Source organism: Stenella coeruleoalba (genome assembly GCF_951394435.1).
Source record: "Stenella coeruleoalba genome assembly, chromosome: 14".
In the NCBI taxonomy this organism is placed as follows: domain Eukaryota; kingdom Metazoa; phylum Chordata; class Mammalia; order Artiodactyla; family Delphinidae; genus Stenella; species Stenella coeruleoalba.
The window spans coordinates 43,265,533-43,290,176 of record NC_137160.1 but is presented as its reverse complement, the minus strand read 5'-3'; the positions used below and the strand labels follow the sequence as shown (position 1 = coordinate 43,290,176).

General features: G+C 36.6%; 1 protein-coding gene across 6 annotated transcripts in view; it reads right to left on the bottom strand.

Moving 5' to 3' along the window:
• Positions 1-677: 677 nt before the first annotated feature.
• The window catches only part of TRAPPC8 (trafficking protein particle complex subunit 8), a 91,262-nt gene continuing 67,295 nt past the window's right edge, over positions 678-24,644 (bottom strand). For all 6 annotated transcript variants that reach the window (XM_079941850.1, XM_079941851.1, XM_079941852.1 and 3 more), the window contains 7 exons: positions 17,633-17,701; positions 17,484-17,542; positions 14,969-15,142; positions 11,397-11,498; positions 9,307-9,452; positions 3,019-3,108; positions 678-2,059 (listed from right to left, as the gene is read on the bottom strand). In XM_079941850.1, the coding sequence (XP_079797976.1) occupies positions 1,825-2,059; positions 3,019-3,108; positions 9,307-9,452; positions 11,397-11,498; positions 14,969-15,142; positions 17,484-17,542; positions 17,633-17,701 (875 nt within the window). In that variant the 3' untranslated portion in view covers positions 678-1,824. The remainder of the gene's footprint in view (positions 2,060-3,018; positions 3,109-9,306; positions 9,453-11,396; positions 11,499-14,968; positions 15,143-17,483; positions 17,543-17,632; positions 17,702-24,644) is intronic.

The following is a 24,644-nucleotide window of genomic DNA, read 5'->3' as shown; positions in this document are numbered from 1 at the left end:
ATCTTGGAAAATTCTCAGATTCTATACTGCTTCTGCCCTATCCTCTCCCCTTTCTAGGACTCCAAATAAATACGTAAGACTTTCTCACTGAATCCAGGTTTCTTACCTTTTTTTGGCCTATTTTCCATCCTTTTCTTCTCTTTGCTTCAGTTTTAATTATTTCTCCTAACCTATACTTCTTGTCTCAAAATAAGTCAAACATACGCTCTGCCTCTCAGCTGCTTCTTCCTAAGTGGGCAAACCTCCCAAGGCAAAGTAGGCCCAAATATCCTCTCTCTAGACTTTCTTCTACTGGATTTTGGTCCTCTAATAACGGACTATATTGATAACACTTTGTTTTTAGTAAAACATTTTCTTCTATTTTGTTCTGACTTTTTACTTTTCTCCAGCAGGAGGGCTAAATTACCTAGTCTGCCACAACCAGCATAAGAGTCTGCAATGTGGTTATTTACAGTAGGGTCAATAAGCATAGATCTTCCTTTCTCCCAGGATATAAAAAGGTTATCCAAAATTGTAACTGGGTATCAGACATGAAACATTTAAAGACAAAATTCACTTGTTCATGTATAACACGGCCACCAAGGACTATAGGAACAAAGATTGTCATTCACTTTTAGAAACAAAGATAACGCTTTCTCAGGAAATTGATCTGGCACCTGCTATAATAATATGGTTGGCATTCTTTTTTTTAAAATATCCACCTACCCATCTATTTATTCGACTGCATTGGGTCCTAGTTATGACGTGCGGGATCCTTAGCTGCAGTGTGTGGGATCCCCAGCTGCGGCACGCGGGACCTTCTAGTTGCAGCATGCAGGAACTTTAGCTGTGGCAGGTGAACTCCTAGTTGTCGCACGTGAGATTCAGCTTCTGACCTGGGATCGAACCCAGGCCCCCTGTGCTGGGTGCACGGAGCCCCAGCCACTGGACCACCAGGGAAGTCTTGGATGACATTCATTTTCAATAATATGTTAAGTTCTCAGAATTTTTTAAAAAAGGCATCTAATAAATCTATACAGTGAATAGCATGTCTTTATTCTATTTACAGTACATTTGTTATAAATATAATACATTTTTGAAAAGCTGATTTTTAATTAACTTGAGTAGATTTATATTTTAAACAGATCATCTCAATTGTTAAAGTTACATAATAAAGAATATGATAATTTAAATGACAAAAATCTCATATTGTGAAATAGTGCACTGTATGCTGAGATGAATGGGGGGGGAGTCAAACTCTTTCCAAAACTATAATCAAAGCATCAGAAAAAAAAGTTCTTCTTTTTACAAAGTTATGTATAAGCCATAGGAACAACCAGATACTGAAGTATGAAGACCCTATAACCAACGTTCAAAACTGATTTTAGAGAACTGTGTGAAGCAAGACAGCAAAGTCTGTATTTAACACTCTATAGAACTTCACAGTAAAGCTGGAATTTATAGACTAATGGCTTAACAGGAATATTGCCAACAAGGCCTTTTCTTCCTCAAAATCATCTCCTAATGTTCATATACCATTGATAAGTTGTAACAGCAGACTTAGACACTGGTTTTAAGTGGGGCTTAATAAGGTGCATGGATATGCTGAAATTCTGTATTATGAGCATGTAAATTATTACCAGGGGTTAAAGAAATACAAAAAAAGAATTTAAGTACTCTCAGTCCAACGTGCTTTGCATCATCAACAAATTGACAAATCAAAAGTATTTTACAATGATCTAACACCAACCTCCCAAACAAGTTAGGTATTTCAAATACTGCTGTAAAAACCATTCAGTAAAATAAAACTGATTCCTGTGGATTTCAGTACAAATTTGTAAGTTGTCACACATTATTGATGATGATCAGGGCAGGCATGGAGCTCTGCTGACTTGTTTCAAACACTGTAACTTGGTCCGATAACTTGGCAAATACCCTAGGAGTTCCAAGGTTATAAACACCTGTATGGACAAAGCATGCTTTCAGCTGCAAACTGTGAAGCTCCTGGCTTTTAAGATGAAGTTTATATTGTGTTTGTCCAAGCCATGTAAATGATCCATGGATTTCCAATGCTTCTGGGCTAAGGGAGGAGGCAAGTAGTAAGTTGGAGAATTTTTTTCTTCATAAATTTTTTCCCAAAGTCCCAATAACACATCCCTTTCATCTAGCAATTCTATTTCTAGAAATTATTTTATGACACCAACTGTATTAATAACAATAACGGCAATAGCTAACATTACAATTTCTGTAATAGCTAAAATTTATTAACACTTACTATGTTCCAGGCACAATGTTAAGAATGAATTATCTCACTTAACACTCGCAACAGCAGCTAGTAGATAATGGAACCTGATTTCAAACCTGAGCTTTTAACCACTTGGTTATCCATACATAAAAATAAATGTGCATATAAGAATGCTTATAATATTGAAATTGTTTATAATACTGAAAAATGGAAAGCAACCAAGGGTCTACCAATAAGGCATTAGCAAATTAATTTATGATACACATAATCATACACAAAATGTTTGGATTTCACACAGCTAACCCAGATCCTGTTTGGAGTGTTATACAATAATAATCAGTTTACGCTTCACACTGCTTTTCTAAAAACCCCAAAATTTCTGAATTCTGAAAAGCATCTAGATCTTGGAGTGCCAGTATGGACCAGCATTTTCGTTGTTGTTGTTAAGCATTATTTTATAAATCAGAAAACAAGACAAAAAAAACTTCTATTCTGAACTTGCTGATTTTCAATTTTAGAGTTCTTTATCACCAACAAACTTTTATAAAAATTGTTGTCTTTGGTCAAAATAATTTGCTGCTTTTGGAAATTGCTTTCCATTTGCCACTATTGAAATTCTAAGACAATCTTCGTTAAGTCTTCTCTAACACTTCTTAATACTAAACAAAAAAATAAAGGCATGCCTGAGTAAACTTTTTCTATGTTAGGTAATTATTTGCATAATTTCAAAATATTAAATTGCTTTCAAATCAATCTTTAACTGCAAAATAAACTTGCCCTGAATAAATCTTTACCTTGTTGTTTTATGCCTAAGATCAACTATTACATCGACGTCGGCCTTTGAACAATTGGAAAGTAAAAGAGTCACTGGTACTAAACAAAGGCTGTGGAAAAAAAATAAATAAAAAAGGTTAGCGGGATATTAAAAAACAACAACAAAAAAAACCCACTTTCTTGAAAATAAAACTTAAGAGTACCTAATAGCATAAGCTCCTCAAAAACAATTAGATTCAAGTAAGGAAAAAAACTGAATTCTAAAATCACTCAAGCCAAATTATTTGCATAAACAAGAAGTAAAACATATTAATACAATGCCTGAATACTAAATACCAGAATATATACATCTACAAAACCATTTTATTTATATTTATTAAAGCTAATCTGAAAAAATAACCAAAATGTTTCTAGGTGGTTATTTCCCAAAATGCAAAACAGAATAATCGCAACTAAGAAAGATCAATGGAGATAAAAAATCATGAAATTGCCAACAACTAATCCTGTTCTCTATGCTTCGTGAAAATTACTTAATTTTGAGAACTGACATTTGCTCTTCTATCAAATTTGCATAAAAGCCATCACGTTCGGGAGAATATGATAATTATTTCTGTACAGCAAGTTATGAGGAGAGCCCTTTCAAGTAGACACATTTGCTCAGTTAACCTAATTTCTGATCTCACTTTATAATTAGTAAATCACTAAAGCATAGGAGAAAGGACATGGAGTGATAGAAGAGGACCTAATGAACAGACTGGTGCAGATTTAAAATCAAGAACATAATAAATGAACGTATCTATGCACAAATGGTTACATACTATTATTGAAAATAGTTTACTCTATTAACACAAAGAACAAAGGGATAGTAAAAAAGAAAAAAGTAATTCTATAAGCTCCCACAAAATTAACTTTAAAATTCTGCTCAGATAATATATTTTATGCTTTCAGAAATTTTATATCCTCTTACTAAGAAATACTTTCTGAACCATACTGCAAATAACAGATTTCCCTAAACAAAAACTAAGATAATTTCAAAGACTTATTCTTAGATTGTACCGGTGCTATGCCCTTACCTCCTCCACAAACTTCTAACAAGGAAAAGAGGACAGCAAAGACTACCGAATAGGTTTCCAGTCTAGAGCACCCCATTAAGTTAAATTCCAATCGCATAATTTGTAACCCAAAGCAAAACCTCAGAAACTTTGCTATTCTGTTACCATTTGGGCCTCAAATTCTCCATGCTTTATCTAAATGCTTCTAGTAAAAGAAGAAATCAAAACATCTGGATGTTTCTTAGCCCCAAAATCATTACCTTCATTCCTCTTCTTCCTCCATTCACTGCTTCAGTGAATAGCACCCCCATCTTCCCAGCAAACCTTAGGCATCATACTAAGTGTTAATAAGTGGGAATGGGGGCTACTGCCTCACTAGCCCCCATTCCCAATTTTCTACTATTCTTCACAAATTCCTGTCAATTTATTTGATTCATATCTTTGTTATCTCTGGTCACCTGCTGTTTCTCATATTCTCATTCCTCTGCTGCCCTGTGTTCCACTGCTATGACCAAACCTCTTCCCTGTCCCATCCCTCCCACATTTCTATATCATGAACAACACTCCTCTAGATCCTCAGTCTCCTCTCTTTATATGTCTACATCTTACTTTAACTGAAATTTGGCTGAGTACACAGCTTCCTCTGCAGTCCTCTCAATAACACATGCTGTTCTTCTTCCAATATCTTCCATATCTCTAGCCAGAATGTCTCATTAATATAGTTAATACCACTTCTTGAGTTCTTCCTCCTACCTCTCCTATAAAAACACCTCATTTTTTGGGTCATAAACTACTCCAAGGTTTTTATTCTTTTTTTTCTGTCCCCATACTGACAAACTAATACCAGTGACAGTAACTCAGTACAGCAGAGATTCTTTGGGGGAGGGGGATGGGATGAGTCTTTCGAAATATCTGCTTCACCCTCTTCCCCCCACCCCAAATTCATCTAGTATATCTGTCAAGCAGAGGCCTACCATCTAGACAGGAAACATTGCTCAAGATTTTTCTTTCATATCATCTTATTGGCTTCATTTATTAAAAGCTTCTGGATGAGTTTGCTTTCTTCTTTTCAATCCTGAATTTTGTCATCTTTTTGGAGAACTTTACTGTCAAGGTAGACAACTCACTCAACTCCTTCTCAAACCCTTGATCTGTCACCTCCATGACCACCAATACTATTCAAAACTCAGCCATCTAACTTCCATGACCATACTGTGAATTTGTTTTAGTCACCTAAAATAACTGCCTCTGAAATACTACTGAGATTCTCCACTCTCTGACCACTATCTCCAGCTCTCTCACTCAATTACACTTCTGATCTTTAGTTTCACAAGGATGCCCAATCACTTGACCCTCTACTTCACTGATTCGCAATCCTGGTTACTGTGATAATAATGGTAATTATTGTTTAGCAGTTATTCATTCCCCTCACCTCCCACTGTGCAACGGTGGAGCATCCTTGTTGATTGTGAAGGAGAGGCTATTTGGCAATGGAAGATTAATGACTCTGATGCAAACAGAAGCCTTAAACATGCTACTGCAATGTGGCTCACTTTTTGTACTCCAGAGATATGCCATGAGAAGAACATAACCCAGCTGGCTGCTGCCCATTTGGACTGACCCCAAATGTATGTGACACAAACATGAACCCAACCAACCCACAGCCTGAAGCAGAGCTTCAGCCAAACTGTCATTGGCCTGCAGACCCATGAGCGTGGGAATAAATGCCTTGTAAACTACTGAATTCTGTAGTGGGTTCTTACGAAGCATTATTTAGCAATAGAAACTGATACAGATTCACTCTGGTATCATCTGAGGATTTATTTAAAATATATAGACACATAGGTCCTACTCCCAGAGATTGTGATTTAACTGGCCTAAGTATCAGGATTTTCAAAAATTCTTCAGGTGATTCTAATGTGGAGCCAAAGTTGGAAGAAACTGCCATATCTTACCCTTCTCAAATCTGCCTTGTTTTCACATACTTCCGTGCACAGTTTTAATTCTATGATGCTTTATTTTAGCCCACTGCTCTCCTTTTAGTTTGATCAAAACTGTCCTGTTTCACACACTTCCCTGAACTGCCTGGAGTCTATGATGCTTTTTACCCTAATAGAAGCACATGGAGAAGTCCTACATATCCCAGCCTCTAAGGCATAGCCAGGGTTTCAACCACTAAGCAGCACCATGGCATCTAAGATATTCAGGAAGTACATGAAGCAGGACAGGTTTGATAAACAGGGACAAAGTAGAACGGTGGGTTAAAATGAAACATTATGGAATCAAAACTGTCTATGGAAGAGTGGGAAGATAGGTTCACTAGGGATAAAACAAGAAATTTTTTCTCAGCTTTGGCTGTACATTAGAATCACCTGGAGAACTTTAGGTAATCTAGATGTCCAGCCCCCAACCTTCAGCCAATCGAATCAGAATCTCTGGGAGTAGGACCAAAGCATCTGTATTTCTTAAATTTCCCCAAGTGACCCCAGTGTGCCTCTGTCAGTCAAAGGCATACAGAATGACTACTGAGCAATTAAGACCTAGACAAAGATTTAAGACCAAAAGTATTTAAAAATAACTTAAATGGCTAAAATATTTAAAAGTGTGACAACAGAAAGTGTTGCTGAAGGTTATGAGCAGAGGGAACTCCCAAACACTACTAGTGCGATATACGAATTAGTAAAACTACTTTGAAAAAATTCCTAGATAAATGTGGGAAAAAAAGAGGGGAGCAAACACACATGCACCAGGAGATATATACAAGAATATTCAAGAGCATAAAGTTGAAATTTGAAAATAATCCAAAAGTTCATCAACAATAGAGTAGATAAACTAATTCTAGTATGTTCAAACATATTCATTTGGCAATGAAAATTCCACAGCTTCGTCAATGGCTGATGAATAACATAATATTAAGTGAAAGAAACTGGACGTAACAAGAATATACTCTGTATAATTCCATTCATAAATAAAGTTCAAAAAAACCCACAGGACTTCCCTGGTGGTGCAGTGGTTGAGAATCCACCTGCCAATGTGGGCGACACGGGTTGGAGCCCTGGTCCAGGAAGATCCAACATGCCATGGAGCAACTAAGCCCATGCGCCACAACTACCAAGTCTGCCCTCTAGAGCCCGCGACCCACAACTACTGAAGCCCACAGGCCTAGAGCCCGTGCTCCACAACAAGAGAAGCCAGCACAATGAGAAGCCCGCGCACCGCAATGGAGAGTAGCCCTTGCTCGCCGCAACTAGAGAAAGCCCACGCAGAGCAACGAAGACCCAACACAGCCAATAAATAAATTAATTAATTATATATATTTTTAAAAACCATGACAATCAAAATACAGATATGTAACACTTGGTTGGAAAATTATAAAGAGGAGCAAAGAAATGACTGTTAATACTGGGGATGGACAGGGGAGTGACTGGAAGGGAGTACACAGGGGGCTTCTGAGATTGCTAGCAATATTCTAATTTCTTCCCTAGATGTGATTATTTGGGTATTACTTTTGTGAAAAATAATCACTATGGCCACAAGTTTTCATTTTTGAGCACTTTTCTGTGTGTTATATCTCACGATAAAAGGGTTTAAAAATGGTTAGCACCATTTAAGCTACTTTTTAAATATTTCCAATGCTAAGTCAACATCTTAATTTTGCCCAGCACTCCTTCTGTGTGTCCTTGGCCAGCTCCTCATTCCTCTCAGTAGCTGTTCTCAAATTTCACTTTTAAAAATTCTCTACCCTTTATTCTCTTATTTCCTAGATTACTTTGAGTACTTAACCGTGCTTCTATAAACTTCCGAAAAGTGAAGGCACTCCAATAATGTGTAAACTTGTTAAAATTTCTCCCTACTTTCATCTTTCCCCGTTTCCATAGTAAGGAGGTCCGTTCTTCAGTCCAAAGCTAATCCTGCCACTCTTTGGTGTATCTTTCCATCTATTAAGGATTCTGTTGCCCTTCCTGTATCCCATCATTTCCTTCAAGACCATAAATACATCCATATCTTACCTAGTAAAACAATAATATTGCATGGCTATTCCCTGATCCCCGTTCATAGCCCAGCTTCTTGAAAGGGTGGTCTACACGAGTATCTTTACTTACTTCCTCCCATTTCTCCTCAACCTACTATATCATGCTTCCACCCCCACTATATAATAACATTCTTCTCAAAAGCATGAGCAATTTCTTTACTGTCAGAGCCAATGAATGACTTTTCTGCAGCATTTAAAACTGTTAACTGCTCTCCCTCCTTGAACTGTTCTCACTCCACCACTGTGATGCCACTTTCTCCTCATTGGTCTTTTCTTCCTAATTGTTTGATTGCTACTTCCCAATCAGTCTTCTTCGTGGACTTTTTCCTTAGCTCATCTCTCAAACACCACTGTTCTATAGGTCACCATTCTCTTTTGTTCTATCCCACCCCATCCCTACCTCTATCCAAGGTGACTTCACCAAAATTTATACCTTCAGTTATAATTCACAGACTGGCTCTAACAGACTTCTCTCCATCTTCTTTTATATCTGTAAACCAGCCACTTTTTGAAGTGTCATCTGACTTAGCACTTTTTATTTTAGAACCTTAAGTTTATATGATCAGGCTATTTACCAAAGTTATAAATACATCAATCCCCCAAAAGTTTAATACTTAATAAATCTTAAGTAAATGATGCTATCTAAATTTAAACTGTTTGATGAGTCTATACTATAGTCATGTCTTAGATTTAATTTCTGTACTTAAAACAAAAACAAAATGACGGTATTTTTTCCTTCTTCTTGACTTAATGATAAACCTGCTCATCAAAAGAAAACTTTTTTTGGCGGTATGCAGGCCTCTCACTGTTGTGGCCTCTCCTGTTGCGGAGCACAGGCTCCAGACGCGCAGGCTCAGCGGCCATGGCTCACGGGCCCAGCCACTCTGCGGCATGTGGGATCTTCCCGGACCAGGGCACGAACCTGTGTCCCCTGCATCGGCAGGCGGACTCTCAACCACTGTGCCACCAGGGAAGCCCCAAAAGAAAACTTTTGACAACTAACTGGCTGAGGAAATACCCATCTTTTAATTACAGCAGCAACATATGGTAATCATAGTAAAGGGTAAATTACTTAAGGGCAATTTCTACAGACTCAATAGTATTCTAAATTGTTTCTTCAATATCTGGGTTAATGCTATTAATAAATGTGTGTATGTCTGTGTGTGCATGCACACACAGGTGTGTATATTGTAGAAAAATGTTAACAAAAATACATCTCAAACCTTTTTTGATGAAAAGGATGACTAAATGATTCTGGATAGTGAAGACTCGTTCTAATGAGATTAGAAAGCTGCTCTACTGATGGTCTTGAGGAAACTGTAGTGTTTTCTGGTCTGAAAAATTTTAATAGTTCCATTTCTGGTGGCTCCTGAGAAAAGAAAAAATATATGACAATAAAAACACTGCCTTGTTAAAATAAAGTATAGCACACACAAACTAAAGAAGTTAAAACCAGTCGAGATAAAGTAAAGCATGAACAATACTTTTTCTGCTGTAAAAACTAACAAACTAACAGTTGAAATCATATGCAATACATACAACCTAGGATAAAAAAACTAGGATCTGTAATCATTTATTCATTCTCTATTTATTATGTGCTGGGGTTAGACTTGAAATCCAGCAACCTCACATATTAGCTCTGTGATCCTGGATAAGTTATTTAATACTTTAAGACAATTTCCTCATATGTAAAAAAGGGGTTTACAATAATAATAATTTCAAAAGTTGCTGTGGTTCTCATCTAATAAAATTGCTGAGTACTTAGGCTATAGATATTCAATTGTATAGCATCTGTTTTAATAGTTGAAAAACTAAAATTGCCTTAAAGAGTCATTTTTGAAAATAGCTTCCTGAGTTTTTACAGATTATAGTGCCTCAACTATATTAACTGAAGGTTAACATACATGTAAAAGTCTCAATACAGCTAGTGTGAGTGACTAGAGGTTTACTCTGGAGGAGGGAAGATTTGTGCCTGGAAGCGAGCAGGAGCAAAACTTCTGGGTTCGGGTCATGTTCTCTTTCTTGACCTGGGTCCTCCTTATACTGAAGTGTTCTTCAATTTGTGAAGAGTCAATGACCTAGTCACTATTCTGCATTTACGTTACACTTTAATAAAAAGTCCAAAAAATGTACTATTATTATAATCTAATCATCTAAGAAAAATAAGCTGTTATTTGAGACTTCTAAATTATACTAAATGAATCTCTACATACTACTTACCAGGAGGAATACAAACGAACAACGGCCAGAAAAGGATACCAAAAACCTGAAGCTAATTTACTGAGGGAACATTTAGAAAAGCTTCCCTCTCTTCTACCTTAAAAGCAACAACAGGTATTTTTGCAATGAGTGCTGGACAATTTGTACAGTAGTTTTATAATAAGGGTTTGATTCAACCTTATGACAGACAGTCCCATCACAAGAGAGGCAAGGTATAAAGTACTATTACCCGTTTTATATGTAAGCTAAAAGTTTATCAAATTATGCGAGTAACTTGCACTAGGCCATCAATCTGAAAGTCTCTGGGCTCCAAATATATTATTCTTAGTATGATGAACATGCTGCATCTCCCAACTCAGTTAATCATATAAAGAGAATATAAAGTATTTCAAAGGTGAAATACAGAGGAAAAACAGGATATGCCCTACACAGTATTTTAGTAAAATGGGACTATAACTTGAGTGAATTTTATAGAAATCACTTTGTTTCATTTTCTAAGTGAAAAACCTTGCCTTGAGATGTTCGAAATTATCAAAATATGACAATTTGCAATTAAAACTTGGGACTTTTTTAACTAATCAAATCAATTTGAGAAAAACAATTTTCTTAAAGTAAGAAACAGATTTGGGTTTAAATATTTACACATACTATGAGAACTTTTGGTAAGATTAAACAGTATTTTAGGAAAAGTAAGTAAATACTTCTGCACAACTCCAGAGGCCATCCTTTACACTGTATGATAGGCCCCATAGAGTTCTGCAATGGTATGGGCCTGTTAAACAACAAACAAGATAATATAGAGAATATGGTTCCCTTCCTCTCAAGCTAACTGTGAGTTCTAGATTCAATAAAGAATATACCTTAGGAAACCCCAAGATCACAAATGCATCTCAATACTCTTATGAAGTGCTAGTGAATTTTAAAATCAATTTATGTTCATTTCTAATTTTAATCAGCTTTCTGCCACCAAGCCCCAACTCAAATTCCAATATAAAAGCTTGCACAAACCAGATACCTTCAAAAACACAAAAAACAACCAAACAAAAAACCCCACAAGTTCACAGGAAGGCCCCAAAGCAAACTCTGTCATTACCTGTTTCTGAGGATATGAAAAAGCTTCTTTTCCTATAGTGCGAAGAACAACATGGTGCTGACCTTCCAAAATAAGCTGCTTACTGTCTTCCACTACGTATGCCTAAGAAGTACAAAGCACAAAAATGTTAGCCTGCTTGGCAGTAACCTCAAAAGTAACCAATGCAATATCTGATGGAAAGCAGAGGTATTATGGCTAATATCTATCAATTACCAACACTCATGGCTGTGTCAACCTTTCTACTTTTGTTCATTCATTCAATCAATTAAGTATCTGTCAAAATCTGCTCTGCCTCAATATAAAACAGTTGGCCTGGATACGTGAGAGACACTTCTTGAAATCTTTTCCAATTTTCTCTAGAGCGCTTAAGAAACTAGTCCAAAAGAACAGTGCCATACCATAACACAAGTTTTCTTCTTTACTGGACTGCCAATATACAGGCAAAAGGCTTTTTCTTTTTTTTTCTTTTTTAAAAATATATTTATTTATTTTTGGCTGCGTTGGGTCTTCATTGCTATGTGCAGGCTTTCTCTAGTTGTGGCAAGTGGGGCCTACTCTTCGTTGCGGTGCATGGGCTTCTCACTGCAGTGGCTTCTCTTGTTGCGGAGCACAGGCTCTAGGTGCACGGGCTTCAACAGTTGTGGCTCACAGGCTTCAGTAGTTGTGGCTCGTGGGCTCTAGAGCGCAGGCTCAGTAGTTGTGGCGTGTGGGCTTAGTTGCTCCACGGCATGTGGGATCTTCCCAGAGCAGGGCTCAAACCCATGTCCCCTACACTGGCAGGCGGATTCTCAACCACTGAGCCACCAGGGAATTCCCAAGGCTTTTTCTTATCGTCTTGCTTCGGAAATGTACCAGGGTTTATCATATAATGCAGCAGAATCAGTGAGTACAATCATAAATCCTAGAAGTGGAAATGCCATGTCTTTGGAGATCTTAAATTTAAGTATTGATACATATGCTTAAAAGAGAAAAAAAAAAGTTTTTTTTCTTCCTATACAATGAACTGATCTCATCTAAATTAAAACACTCCAGCACGTAACTTTTCTTCTTGAACTTCTTCTGTGTTGGAGAACATAAAATCTGTACATGGCTCTGATATACTGGTACTGTCACACTATGCAAATACAGATGCTTAATTTTTTTTTTGATAAGCCCAATTTCTTTTACTATTAGATTCAACAGATTCAAAATTACTCAGTCAGAATGCTATAAACACTCCTAAATGTTTATTTTCAATTTCTATACTTATCATGAGTGACAATTTGCCATCCATGGATCACACTTGGAGAACTGCTGCACTAAGGCAGAGGCAGGCCCAGGACCTGCTCAGCACCCATCCATGCACAACCCAGAAATTCAGGAGGAGTTAAATACTCGATGGAGTGACCTTTAATCAAGAGAGGATGACAACTGATAGATAACATCCTGAGACAGGTCACACATCTTTTCCAATGGTCTCAGGGACCAAACAGAAGTCACCCATAGCCATGTATAACCCTATAATGCATTCTCTTTCCTGCACAAAGTCTTAGTTTTTCAAAACAAACCTTTATTTTTGGTTAAGATTGGTTATAAGTTATACTATACCCCCTTACCAACTAAATTTTTTTACAAAAACGTTGTCCAAGGTCTTAGTTTTCTCCTGAATCATAATTTTTTAGAGTACTATGTTCCCTATGCATCAACTCCACAACTTAAATGACTTGTCAAGTTTTCTTCCGTTCAAGGGGGTCCTTTGTGCACTATCTAGAGTCTTCACTAAAGAAAATCTACTAGTCACTTCCTCAAATGAATTGAATAATAAACTTATCATAGCTACTAGCCCCTAACAAATTTAATATTCCATCCTGTAATCTATTCAAACTTCCATTTTCTAACTAAGGAGTATCATAATCTTGGGTAGTGTTCTTCTTCTTCAATGATAATCAGCAATACTAGTAATTGGTTTTTATTCAGGGTGATTTTTTGAAAGATAACCCCTGGCCGCCCCGCCCCCACCAAGGTTACTGTGGGCTCAACGATGAGTACAGAATACAGCACACATAACTCAAAATCTTGTCTCACGAATATTACAAATTGTTACATGGCAGGAATCTGTGGAGTGACAGCTACAAATGCTAAAGGTCTACCATACATTTAATGGATGGGTGGTTTACATTAAGGGGCAATGCTACTGAGCCTGAAAACAGGATTCTCTTTTTTTTTTTTTTTTTTTTTTTGCGGTACGTGGGCCTCTCACTGCTGTGGCCTCTCCCGTTGCAGAGCACAGGCTCCGGACGCGCAGGCTCAGCGGCCATGGCTCACGTGCCCAGCTGCTCCGCGGCATGTGGGATCCTCCCGGACCGGGGCACGAACCCGTGTCCCCTGCATCGGCAGGCGGACTCTCAACCACTGCGCCACCAGGGAAGCCCAGGATTCTCTTGATTCTAAGCTCCAAGAACATTTGATTTCAAACTAATAACGTGTAACTTATCTTTTTAACATTAAACACCTTCACCTTCTATAGTCAACAAAAGTATCAATTTGCTTAAGCAGTTTTACTGGAATTCATGTAAAGCCAGCTTGGTTTCAAGAAAGTTTACTTAAAAGTGTACAGTTTAGTAAAAAGAACACTTTAGAACATCTGAATCAATTTAAAATAACATGTTCTAATCATCTACTATGAGCATGTCTCCATGTTAGGCCTTATATCAGACAGTACAAAATCAAACCTCCTCACATAGTTCAGGTGAATATCCCTGGGCAAGATCCTAAATTTCACTGTAGAATCATTTCTACAGTGGAAAAAAAAAAGATACATACTTAAGATACAAAAGGGTGTACTGTGAAAAATAAACCTCTTCTGCATTACAGTTAACTTTAGGGAAGACCAATGCCTAAACAACCTCATTCTGGTCTGCCATGTGTATGTGCAAATCTTAGCTGAATCTGATTTTTTTTAATTAAAATATTTTCAAATAATCTGAAAAATTTCAACACAGACCAACAATTAGATAATTGTAAAGAATTACTGTTAATTTGGGTGAGATAGTAATATGGTGGGGTTATATTAAACAAGAAAGTCCTTATCTGCTAGAAGTACACATAAAAGCAGATGAAATATGTCATTAAAAAATATATACTGCAGCTAAAAAATAAAGGAAGGTAAAAATAAAACAAAGTAAAGGAATAGGTGAAAACGAACAGCAGCAAATTAGTGGCTGTTGGAGCCTAAGTAATGGGTACTTAGAGGTTCACAGTGCTATTTTTCCTTTTTCAGAGTTTGAAAATGCTCACAATAAAGAGTTTAATAACAGCATTTTTGCTTTCATGGAGCTTATCATGTCTACAATATTCTCAGTACCTCTTACAAGTAATAAGTAACACAGAATAAAGTCATCTAATTTGAATGAATTCTTCCCTTTAGGCAAAAGAAAAAGTTATTTTGGAACTGTTGAAAAACTTATAAAACTATTTCAATATTCAAATTGGAAAATTTAAGCAGAGAAAATATAAAGAGCAGCTTACATTTACTCTTCAGCTTAAGAATCAAGTATAAGTGAGGCTTGCTGAAATAATTTAACAACACATACCTTCCACAATACAACAATATTCAAATCCACCTCATTGCACTTCTGAATTAATCTCATAGTGTCCTCTATTGACTGCTTTTCTGTATGCAGAGAAGACTGGGCTTGTGGTTTCTTCAATTCAGAGGATAAACTTCGATAAAAGAAGTCTGCACAGGGGCTTGCTGAACTTACTATCTGTTAAAAGAAAATCGTTTGTCTGTATGTGTTTTCAATTAGATATACCCTGCCAAAATTTAAATTTCTACAACTTACATATACCCAAAAGGCTTATTCAGTAATTTCTTATCAATTTGGTTGAATACAAGGAGGCCACCCTAAGACTTGAATACCTAAAATATTTCGCACAAATTACCCTGAATCTTAAAGTTTGAAGCTCAAATTCATAAATCTACACTTCCATGGCACTGGCTTTAACCTTCTAAGTATCCAGGGAGGGTAAATGGGTATCTCTAAGAAAATGAATAAAAAGTGAATTGTTGAGAATCTGACAAACAACATATATATGTATAACTGAATCATTTTACTGTACACTTGAAACCAATACAACATCGTAAAATAACTATACTTCAATTTTTTAAAAAGTAAATTGTTAAAAGGAAATTATGATTTTTTTTAACTATTAAAAATAACAAATATTTCCCATTCAAATACTTGGAAGACTAAGTGATATCCAATGAAACAGAACGAATGAAGCCACTGGCATTAACCTGGCTTTTATACTTGAAGGGAGAGAACAAGAGAAAAGATTTTTAACAGACTCAGAACTACAGAATTTCCCTTAATTAATGACTACTGTGTTTCATAGTAAAATCTCTACACTTAACAATTTCCTGCATTATAAACTATATTATATAGCTGTTAAGCTTCAAGTTAATTATTAAATATTAATAAATACATATATTTTCCCCCTTAGACATGAACTTTTTCTGGTAAACCATTGTCCACATAGTTATCTCATCAACGTGTAGTGCCTGGTGAGTTCTATTTACTCAGATTCATCAAAAGGGAAAATGTCTTTGTTTATGCCATCTGCAGTGCTCCTATACAAAATTATTAACAATAAATATAATAAAAATTACAACCTTAATATAATTTAAGGGTCCTGATGATGTTTCTAGGGAATGTTTTTTAAAAAGACACAAACAAAACAAACAACTTAAGTCCAAAAAGCTAAAATTCAACCATTCAGGAAGCAAGGAAGCACAGTGTCCAGAAGTCATACTCATTCTGGAATTATTGGACTTTTGGTGCTCTGGGATATTTCTAAATAGCCGCTTCCTCAAATGGCCAAAAGATAGTACAAAGAGTGGGTCAGATGAAGGCAAATGATAAGCACAATACAAAAGTCTAAGTATGTTTGGAATTATCAAGGAGAAGAACACAAAGAAATAATACTAGTAACAGCACAAAACGACAGGGAATTTGGCCCGTATTTTTCAAAGCAGATCCCCAAATCACCTCTTCAGATTATCTGCAGAGCTGGATGAAAATGTGTATTCCCAAACTCTACCCAAAGTATGAGCCAGAGCTTAGAGGTGGGATGGCAAAGCTTTCATTTTTATAAAAATTCTCTAGATAAAAAATAGTGTGCAGAGCTTCCCTGGTGGCGCAGTGGTTTAAGAATCCACCTGCCAATGCAGGGGATATGGGTTGGAACCCTGGTCCAGGAAGATCCCACTTGCTGCGGAGCAACTAAGCCTACACGCCACAATTACTGAGCCTGCGCTCTAGAGCCCACGCACCTAGAGCCCGTGCCCCGCAACAAGAGAAGCCACTGCAATGAGAAGCCCCACACACCACAACAAAGAGTAGCCCCCACTCGCCACAACTAGAGAAAGCCCGTGCGCAGCAACGAAGACCCAACACAGCCAAAAATAAAATAAATAAATTAAAAAAAAATAGAGGGTGCAGACTGATAGCCTCAAGATCACCTACCTCAAAGCTTTAGCAATTCAGAGCCCCAGGTCTCATCCAGTCCCACTGACTGAGAATTTGCATTTTAACAAGATCCCCAGGTGACTTACATGAACATTATTTCAAAGTTTGAAAACCACTCTCAAGGTGGTTCTAACATATAATTATTGGGAGTATCAGTGCCCTAGTCAATAATACATTTAAAATTACAAACAGCTTATTATTTGGGTCATAGAACCATATGATATTCCCAAATCCAGAGGGTTATCATCTATTTGTTCCACTGTGACCACGTTCCCAAATAAACAGGTTCCTTCATATAATCCTGTTTCTTTAATCCCAAGGACTAAACTTATTTCATGAGTATCTTACACTCTAAAAGAAAGTTAAATTTAAATAACTAATTAAAATGCTATATTCCATATAGCATTTTTGTTTTGCTTTGGGGCATGAAGACAAGTTGCAAAACCCAACAAAGCTGACATGTTCATCCACCAAAGAATTTGGGGATTACTAAAGCAATAGTTTTACCAAAATAGTCAAGATACTCCAGACTGTGACTTTTTATTAAAATCAAACGTTATTGTGCTTATTCGCATACCTGTTCATTTCCAAAGATGATATCTGCAAAGGTATATTTTTCTGAGGACTGTGTAGCAACTAAAAAACAGGAGAGAACAAACTAATCATATCATTGGCATGAAATATAAAATAACCATTTAAGAAAGTGTGACAGTAAAATGAATTTACCTTCTTCCTCCTTACATCGTATTGCCTTGAAGCAAAATTTTCCCTTCTCCCTATTCGCAAGTTTGGCATCTAGGAAGAGAAAAGAGAAAATTTCAAGTATCTTTCTCAGTTTATAACATGGTAAAACCTAATTCATTACTCAGACTTCTTCAGTCACAATGGAAAATATTTCATAATTATAAATAGTGTTTAATGAAAAGCATCTTTGCTTTCCTCTCAATAAAGCAAATCTCATTCAGCTCCTTAAAAAGGTAAGATTAAATTTTCTTGAAATGCATGTTCATATGCACATATATATTCAGATATGTATGACATTATAGATAAACAGAAAATTTGAAAAATTAGAACTTGGGAGCCAGGGAGTCCACAATTCCCCCACTCTATCATTTCTGCATTTCCTATCAATATTTTTTTCATATGGATGATTTATACCAATATTACTATATGCACATATTTGCTATGATGCATTTCCCCACTATTGTGACGTATTTTAAAAGTTTATATATTTTAATGACCACAAAATAATCTGAGTTGTAGCTTAATTCACATTAAAGCTCCATTTGATTTTTCTCTATTGAACATAATCTTACAATAAACTGCTCTGAATATATGGATCTTCTTATATTTTGAATTAATTCCTCTGTATAAATTCCAAAAATAAGAATTACTATGAGGCTAGATAAGGGTTTAAACATTTTTTTTAAATCTTTTAAAATACATTGTACAATTCTTTCCAGAAACAGTTAAATATTTTGCCAGCTTTGATCTACTCTTACAAGCACTAAGCACTTTCATACTACTAGCAGGATGATAAAATGATGGAAATATTTTGGAAAACAGTTTGACAGTATGTATCACAAGTGTGAATATTCTTTTGTTTCAAGTTATATGGGTATGCAAATACACAGAAAAGCCACTCAACACACAAGTTTGATTACACACAGAAAAACCAACTTTCCAATAGTAAAGGAAACAAAGAGAAACTTACAATTCTAGTCTATATGTTTCTGTACTGTTCGAAATTTTGATAGCGACCATGTATTCAGGCACTGATTTTACAACTGAATTTTTTAAAAAAGAAAAAATATATACAAATAGAAAAGATGTGGAATAAAAAGATGGGAAAGAATCGATTAACACAGTAATTTCACTTACAGTCATGTAAAGTAATGAAAGCACAATTTAATGCTTACAAAAGTTAATTATAAGAAAGTCATCAACCACCTAAACAAGCTCCAAAGATGGGTGCAAGCTGTGGCTATCAGCACAGACCCCTGAGAGGGGCATGAGACGCTAAGGCTGCTGCTGTAGCCACCAAGAAGCCTGTGTGCAAGCACAGGTCGCTATCCATACCACCCCTGCTAGGAGCCTGTGCAGCTCGCCACTGCCAGGGTCCCATGATCCAGGGACAACTTCCCCAGGAGAACATGGTGCGCCTCAGGCTGTTGCAACGTCAAGTCACGCTGTCCTCTGCCGCTGCAGGCTCGCCCCACATTCCATACCCCTCCCTCCCTCCCTCCAGCCTGAGTGAGCCAGAGCCCCCTAATCAGCTGCTACTTTAACCCCATCCTGCCTGGCAAACAGACGCCCTCAGGCAACGTACACACACAGGCGGAGCCAAATCCAAAGCTGAGCCCCAGGAGCTGTGCGAACAAAGAAGAAAAAGGGAAATCTCTCCCAGCAGCCTCAGGAGCAGAGGATTAAATCTCCACAATCAACTTGATGTACCCTGCATCTGTGGAATACCTGAATACACAACGAATCATCCCAAAATTGAAGCGATGGACTTTGGGAGCAACTGTGTTTGCTTTCTGTGTCTAATTTGTTTCTGGTTTTATGTTTATCGTAGTTTAGTTTTTAGAGCTTATTATCATTGGTAGATTTGTTTATTGATTTGGTTGCTCTCTTCCTTTTTTTATTTTACATATATATATATATGAGGGGTTTTTTTCCTTTTTCTCTTTTTGTGTGTGTATGTGTATGCTTCTTTGTGTGATTTTGTCTGTATAGCTTTGCTTTTGCCATTTGTCCTAGGGTTCTGATTGTCCTTTTTTTTTTTTTTTTTTTGGTATACTTTTTAGCACTTCTTATCAATGGGGGATTTGCTTTTTCGTTTGGTTGCTCTCTTCTTTCTTTCTCGCTCTCTTTTTAAATTACTTTCTTGTTTTTTTATTTTTAATAATTTTTTTCTATTTTAATAACTATTTTATTTTATTTATTCTTTTTTTTTTCTTTCTTTCTTTTCTTTTCTTTCTCTCCCTTTTCCTCTGAGCCGTGTGGATGAAAGGCTCTTGGTGCTCCAGCCAGGCATCAGGGCTATGCCTCTGACGTGGGAGAGCCAAGTTCAGGACACTGGTCTACCAGAGACCTCCCGTCTCCACGTAATATCAAACGGCGAAAGCTCTCACAGAGACCTCCATCTCAACGCTAAGACCCAGCTCCACTCAACGACCAGCAAGCTATAGTGCTAGACACTGTATGCCAAACAACTAGCAAGACAGGAACACAAATCCACCCACCAGCAGAGAGGCTGCCTAAAATCATAATAAGTTCACCGACACCCCAAAACACACCACCAGACATGATCCTGCCCACCAGAAAGACAACATCCAGCCTCATCCACAAGAACATAGGTACCAGTCCCCTCCACCAGGAAGCCTACACAACCCACTGAACGAACCTTACCCACTGGGAGCAGACACCAAAAACAACAGGAACTACGAACCTGCAGCCTGCAAAACGTATACCCCAAACACAGTAAGTTAAGCAAAATGATAAGACAGAGAAATACACAGCAAATGCAGAAACAAGGTAACAACCCACAGACCAAACAAATGAAGAGGAAATAGGCAGTCTACCTGAAAAAGAATTTAGAGTAATGAGAGTAAAGATGATGCAAAATCTTGGAAATAGAATGGGGAAAACACAAGAAACGTTTAACAAGGACCTAGAAGAACTAAAGAGCAAACAAACCAGGATGAACAACACAATAAATGAAATTAAAAATTCTCTAGAAAGAATCAACAGCAGAATAACTTAGGCAGAAGAACAGATAAGTGACCTAGAAAATAAAATAGTGGCAATAACTACCACAGACCAGAATACACAAAAAAGAATGAAAAGAACTGAGGACAATCTCAGAGACCTCTGGGACAACATTAAATGCACCAACATTCAAATTATAGGGGTCCCAGAAGAAGAGAATAAAAAAGGGACTGAGAAAATATTTGATGAGATTACAGTTGAAAACTTCCCTAATATGGGGAAGAAAATAGTCAATCAAGTCCAGGAAGCACAGAGAGTCCCACACAGGATAAATCCAATGAGAAACATGCCAAGACACGCATTAATCAAACTATCAAAAATTAAATACAAAGAAAAAATATTCAAAGCAGCAAGGGAAAAGCAACAATTAACATACAAGGGAATCCCCATAAGATTAACAGCTGATCTTCTAGCAGAAACTCTGCAAGCCAGAAAGGAGTAGCAGGACATATTTACAGTGATGAAAGGGAAAAACTTACAACCAAGATTAACCTACCCAGCAAGGATCTCATTCAGATTCGATGGAGAAATTAAAACCTTTACAGATAAGTGAAAGCTAAGAGAATTCAGCATCACCAAACCAGCTCTACAACAAATGCTAAAGGAACTTCTCTAGGCAGGAAACAGAGAAGGAAAAGACAAACAAATGCAAAACATTAAGAAAATGGGAACAGGAACATACATATCGATAACTACCCTATATGTAAATGGATTAAATGCTCCAACCAAAAGACACAGACTGGCTGAATGGATAAAAAACAAAACCCATACATATAGTGTCTACAAGAGACCCACTACAGACCCAGTGACACATACAGACTCAAAGTGAGGGGATGGAAAAAGATGTTCCATGCAAATGGAAATCAAAAGAAAGCTGGAGTAGCAATTCTTGTATCAGACAAAACAGACTTTAAAATAAAGACTATTACAAGAGACAAAGAAGGACACTACATAATGATCAAGGGATCAATCCAAGAAGAAGATATAACAATTGTAAATATTTATGCACCCAATATAGGAGCACCTCAATACATAAGGCAAATGCTAACAGCCATAAAAGGGGAAATTGACAGTAAAAGAATCATAGTAGGGGACTTTAACACCCCACTTTCACCAATGGACAGATCATCCAAAATGAAAATAAATAAGGAGGCAGAAGCTTTAAATGATACATTAAACAAGATGGACTTAATTGACATTTATAGGACATTCCATCCAAAACCAGCAGATTACACATTCTTCTCAAGTGCTCATGGAACATTCTCCAGGATAGATTATATCTTGGGTCACAAATCAAGCCTTGGTAAATTTAAGAAAACTAAAATTGTATCGAGTATCTTTTCCAGCCACAACACTATGAGACCAGATATCAATTACAGGAAAAAAATCTGGAAAAAATACAAACACATACAAAATACAAACACAGGGTAAACAATACACTACTAAACAACCAAGAGAACACTGAAGAAATCAAAGAGGAAATCAGAAAATACCTAGAAACAAATGACAATGAAAACACGATGACCCAAAACCTATGGCATGCAGCAAAAGCAGTTCTAAGAGGAAAGTTTATAGCAATACAATCCTACCTCAAGAAACACCTCAAATAAATAACTTAACCTTATACCTAAAGCAATTACAGAAAGAAGAACAAAAAAATCCCAAAGTTAGCAGAAGGAAAGATATCATTAAGATCAGATCAGAAATAAATGAAAAAGAAATGAAGGAAACAATAGCAAAGATCAATAAAACTAAAAGCTGGTTCTTTGAGAAGATAAACAAAATTGATAAACCACTAGCCAGACTCATCAAGAAAAACAGGAAGAAGAATTAGAAATGAAAAAGGAGAAGTAACAACTGACACTGCAGAAATACAAAGGATAATGGGAGATTACTACAAGCAACTCTATGACAAAAATATGGACAACCTGGAAGAAATGGACAACTTCTTAGAAAAGCACAACCTTCCGAGACTGAACCAGGAAGAAATAAAAAATATAAAACAGGCCAATCACAAGCACTGAAATTGAAACTGTGATTAAAAATCTTCCAACAAACAAAAGCCCAGGACCAGATGGCTTCACAGGCAAATTCTATCAAACATTTAGAGAAGAGCTAAAACCTATCCTTCTCAAGCTCTTCCAACCTATAGCAGAGGTAGGAACACTCCCAAACTCATTCTACGAGTCCACCATCACTCTGATACCAAAAACAGGCAAAACTGTCACAAAAAAAGAATACTACAGGCCAATATCACTGATGAATACAGATGCAAAAATCCTCAAGAAAATACTAGCAAACAGAATCCAACAGCACATTTAAAACATCATATACCATGATCAAGTGGGGTTTATCCCAGGAATGCAAGGATTCTTCAATATACACAAATCAATCAATGTGATAAACCATATTAACAAACTGAAGGAAGGAAAACATATGATCATTTCAATAGATGCAGAAAAAGCTTCTGACAAAATTTAACATCCATTTATGATAAAAACCCTCCAGAAGTAGGCATAGAGGGAACTGACCTCAACATAATAAAGGCCATATATGACAAACTCACAGCCAATATTGTTCTCAATGGTGAAAAACTGAAAGCATTTCCACTAAGATCAGGAACAAGACAAGGTTGCCCACTCTCACCACTATTATTCAACATAGTTTTGGAAGTTTTAGCCATAGCAATCAGAGAAGAAAAAGAAATAAAAGGAATCTAAATTGGAAAAGAAGTAAAACTGTCACTGTTTGCAGATGACACGATACTATACATACAGGATCCCAAAGATACTACCAGAAAACTACTTGAGCTAATCAATGAATTTGGTAAAGTTGCAGGATACAAAATTAATGCACAGAAATCTCTTGCATTCCTATACACTAATGATGAAAAATCTGAAAGAGAAATTAGGAAACACTCCCATTTACCACTGCAACAAAAAGAATAAAATACCTTGGAATAAATCTACCTAAGGAGACAAAAGACCTGTATGCAGAAAACTGTAAGACACTGATGAAAGAAATTAAAGATGATACAAACAGATGGAGAGATATTCCATGTTTTTGGATTGGAAGAATCAAACACTGTGAAAATGACTCTACTACCCAAAGCAATCTACAGATTCAATGCAATCCCTATCAAACTATCAATGGCATTTTAACAAAACTAGAACAAAAAATTTCACAATTTGTGTGGAAACACAAAAGACCCCCAATAGTCAAAGCAATCTTGAGAAAGAAAAAGGGAGCAGGAGCAATCAGGCTCCTGGACTTCAGACTATAATACAAAGCTACAGTAATCAAGACAGTATGGTACTGGCACAAAAACAGAAATATAGATCAATGGAACAGGATAGAAAGCCCAGAGATAAACCCAGGCACATATGGTCACGTTATCTTTGATAAAGGAGGCAAGAATATACAATGGAAAAAAGACAGCCTCTTCAATAAGTGGTGCTGGGAACACTGGACAGCTACATGTAAAAGAATGAAATTAGAACACTCCCTAACACCATACACAAAATAAACTCAAAATGGATTAAAGACCTATATGTAAAGCCAGACACTATAAAAGTCTTAGAGGAAAACATAGGCAGAACACTCTATGACATAAATCACAGCAAGATCCTTTTTGTCCAACCTCGTAGAGAAATGGAAATAAAAACAAAAATAAACAAATGGAACCTAATGAAACTTAAAAGCTTTTGCACAGCAAACAAAACCATAAACAAGACCAAAAGACAACCCTCAGAATGGGAGAAAATATTTGCAAATGAAGCCAACTGACAAAGGATTAATCTCCAAAATATACAAGTAGCTCATGCAGCTCAATATCAAAACAACAAACAACCCACCCAATCCAAAAATGGGCAGAAGACCTAAATAGACATTTCTCCAAAGAAGATATACAGATTGCCAACAAACACATGAAAGGATGCTCAACATCACTAATCATTAGAGAAATGCA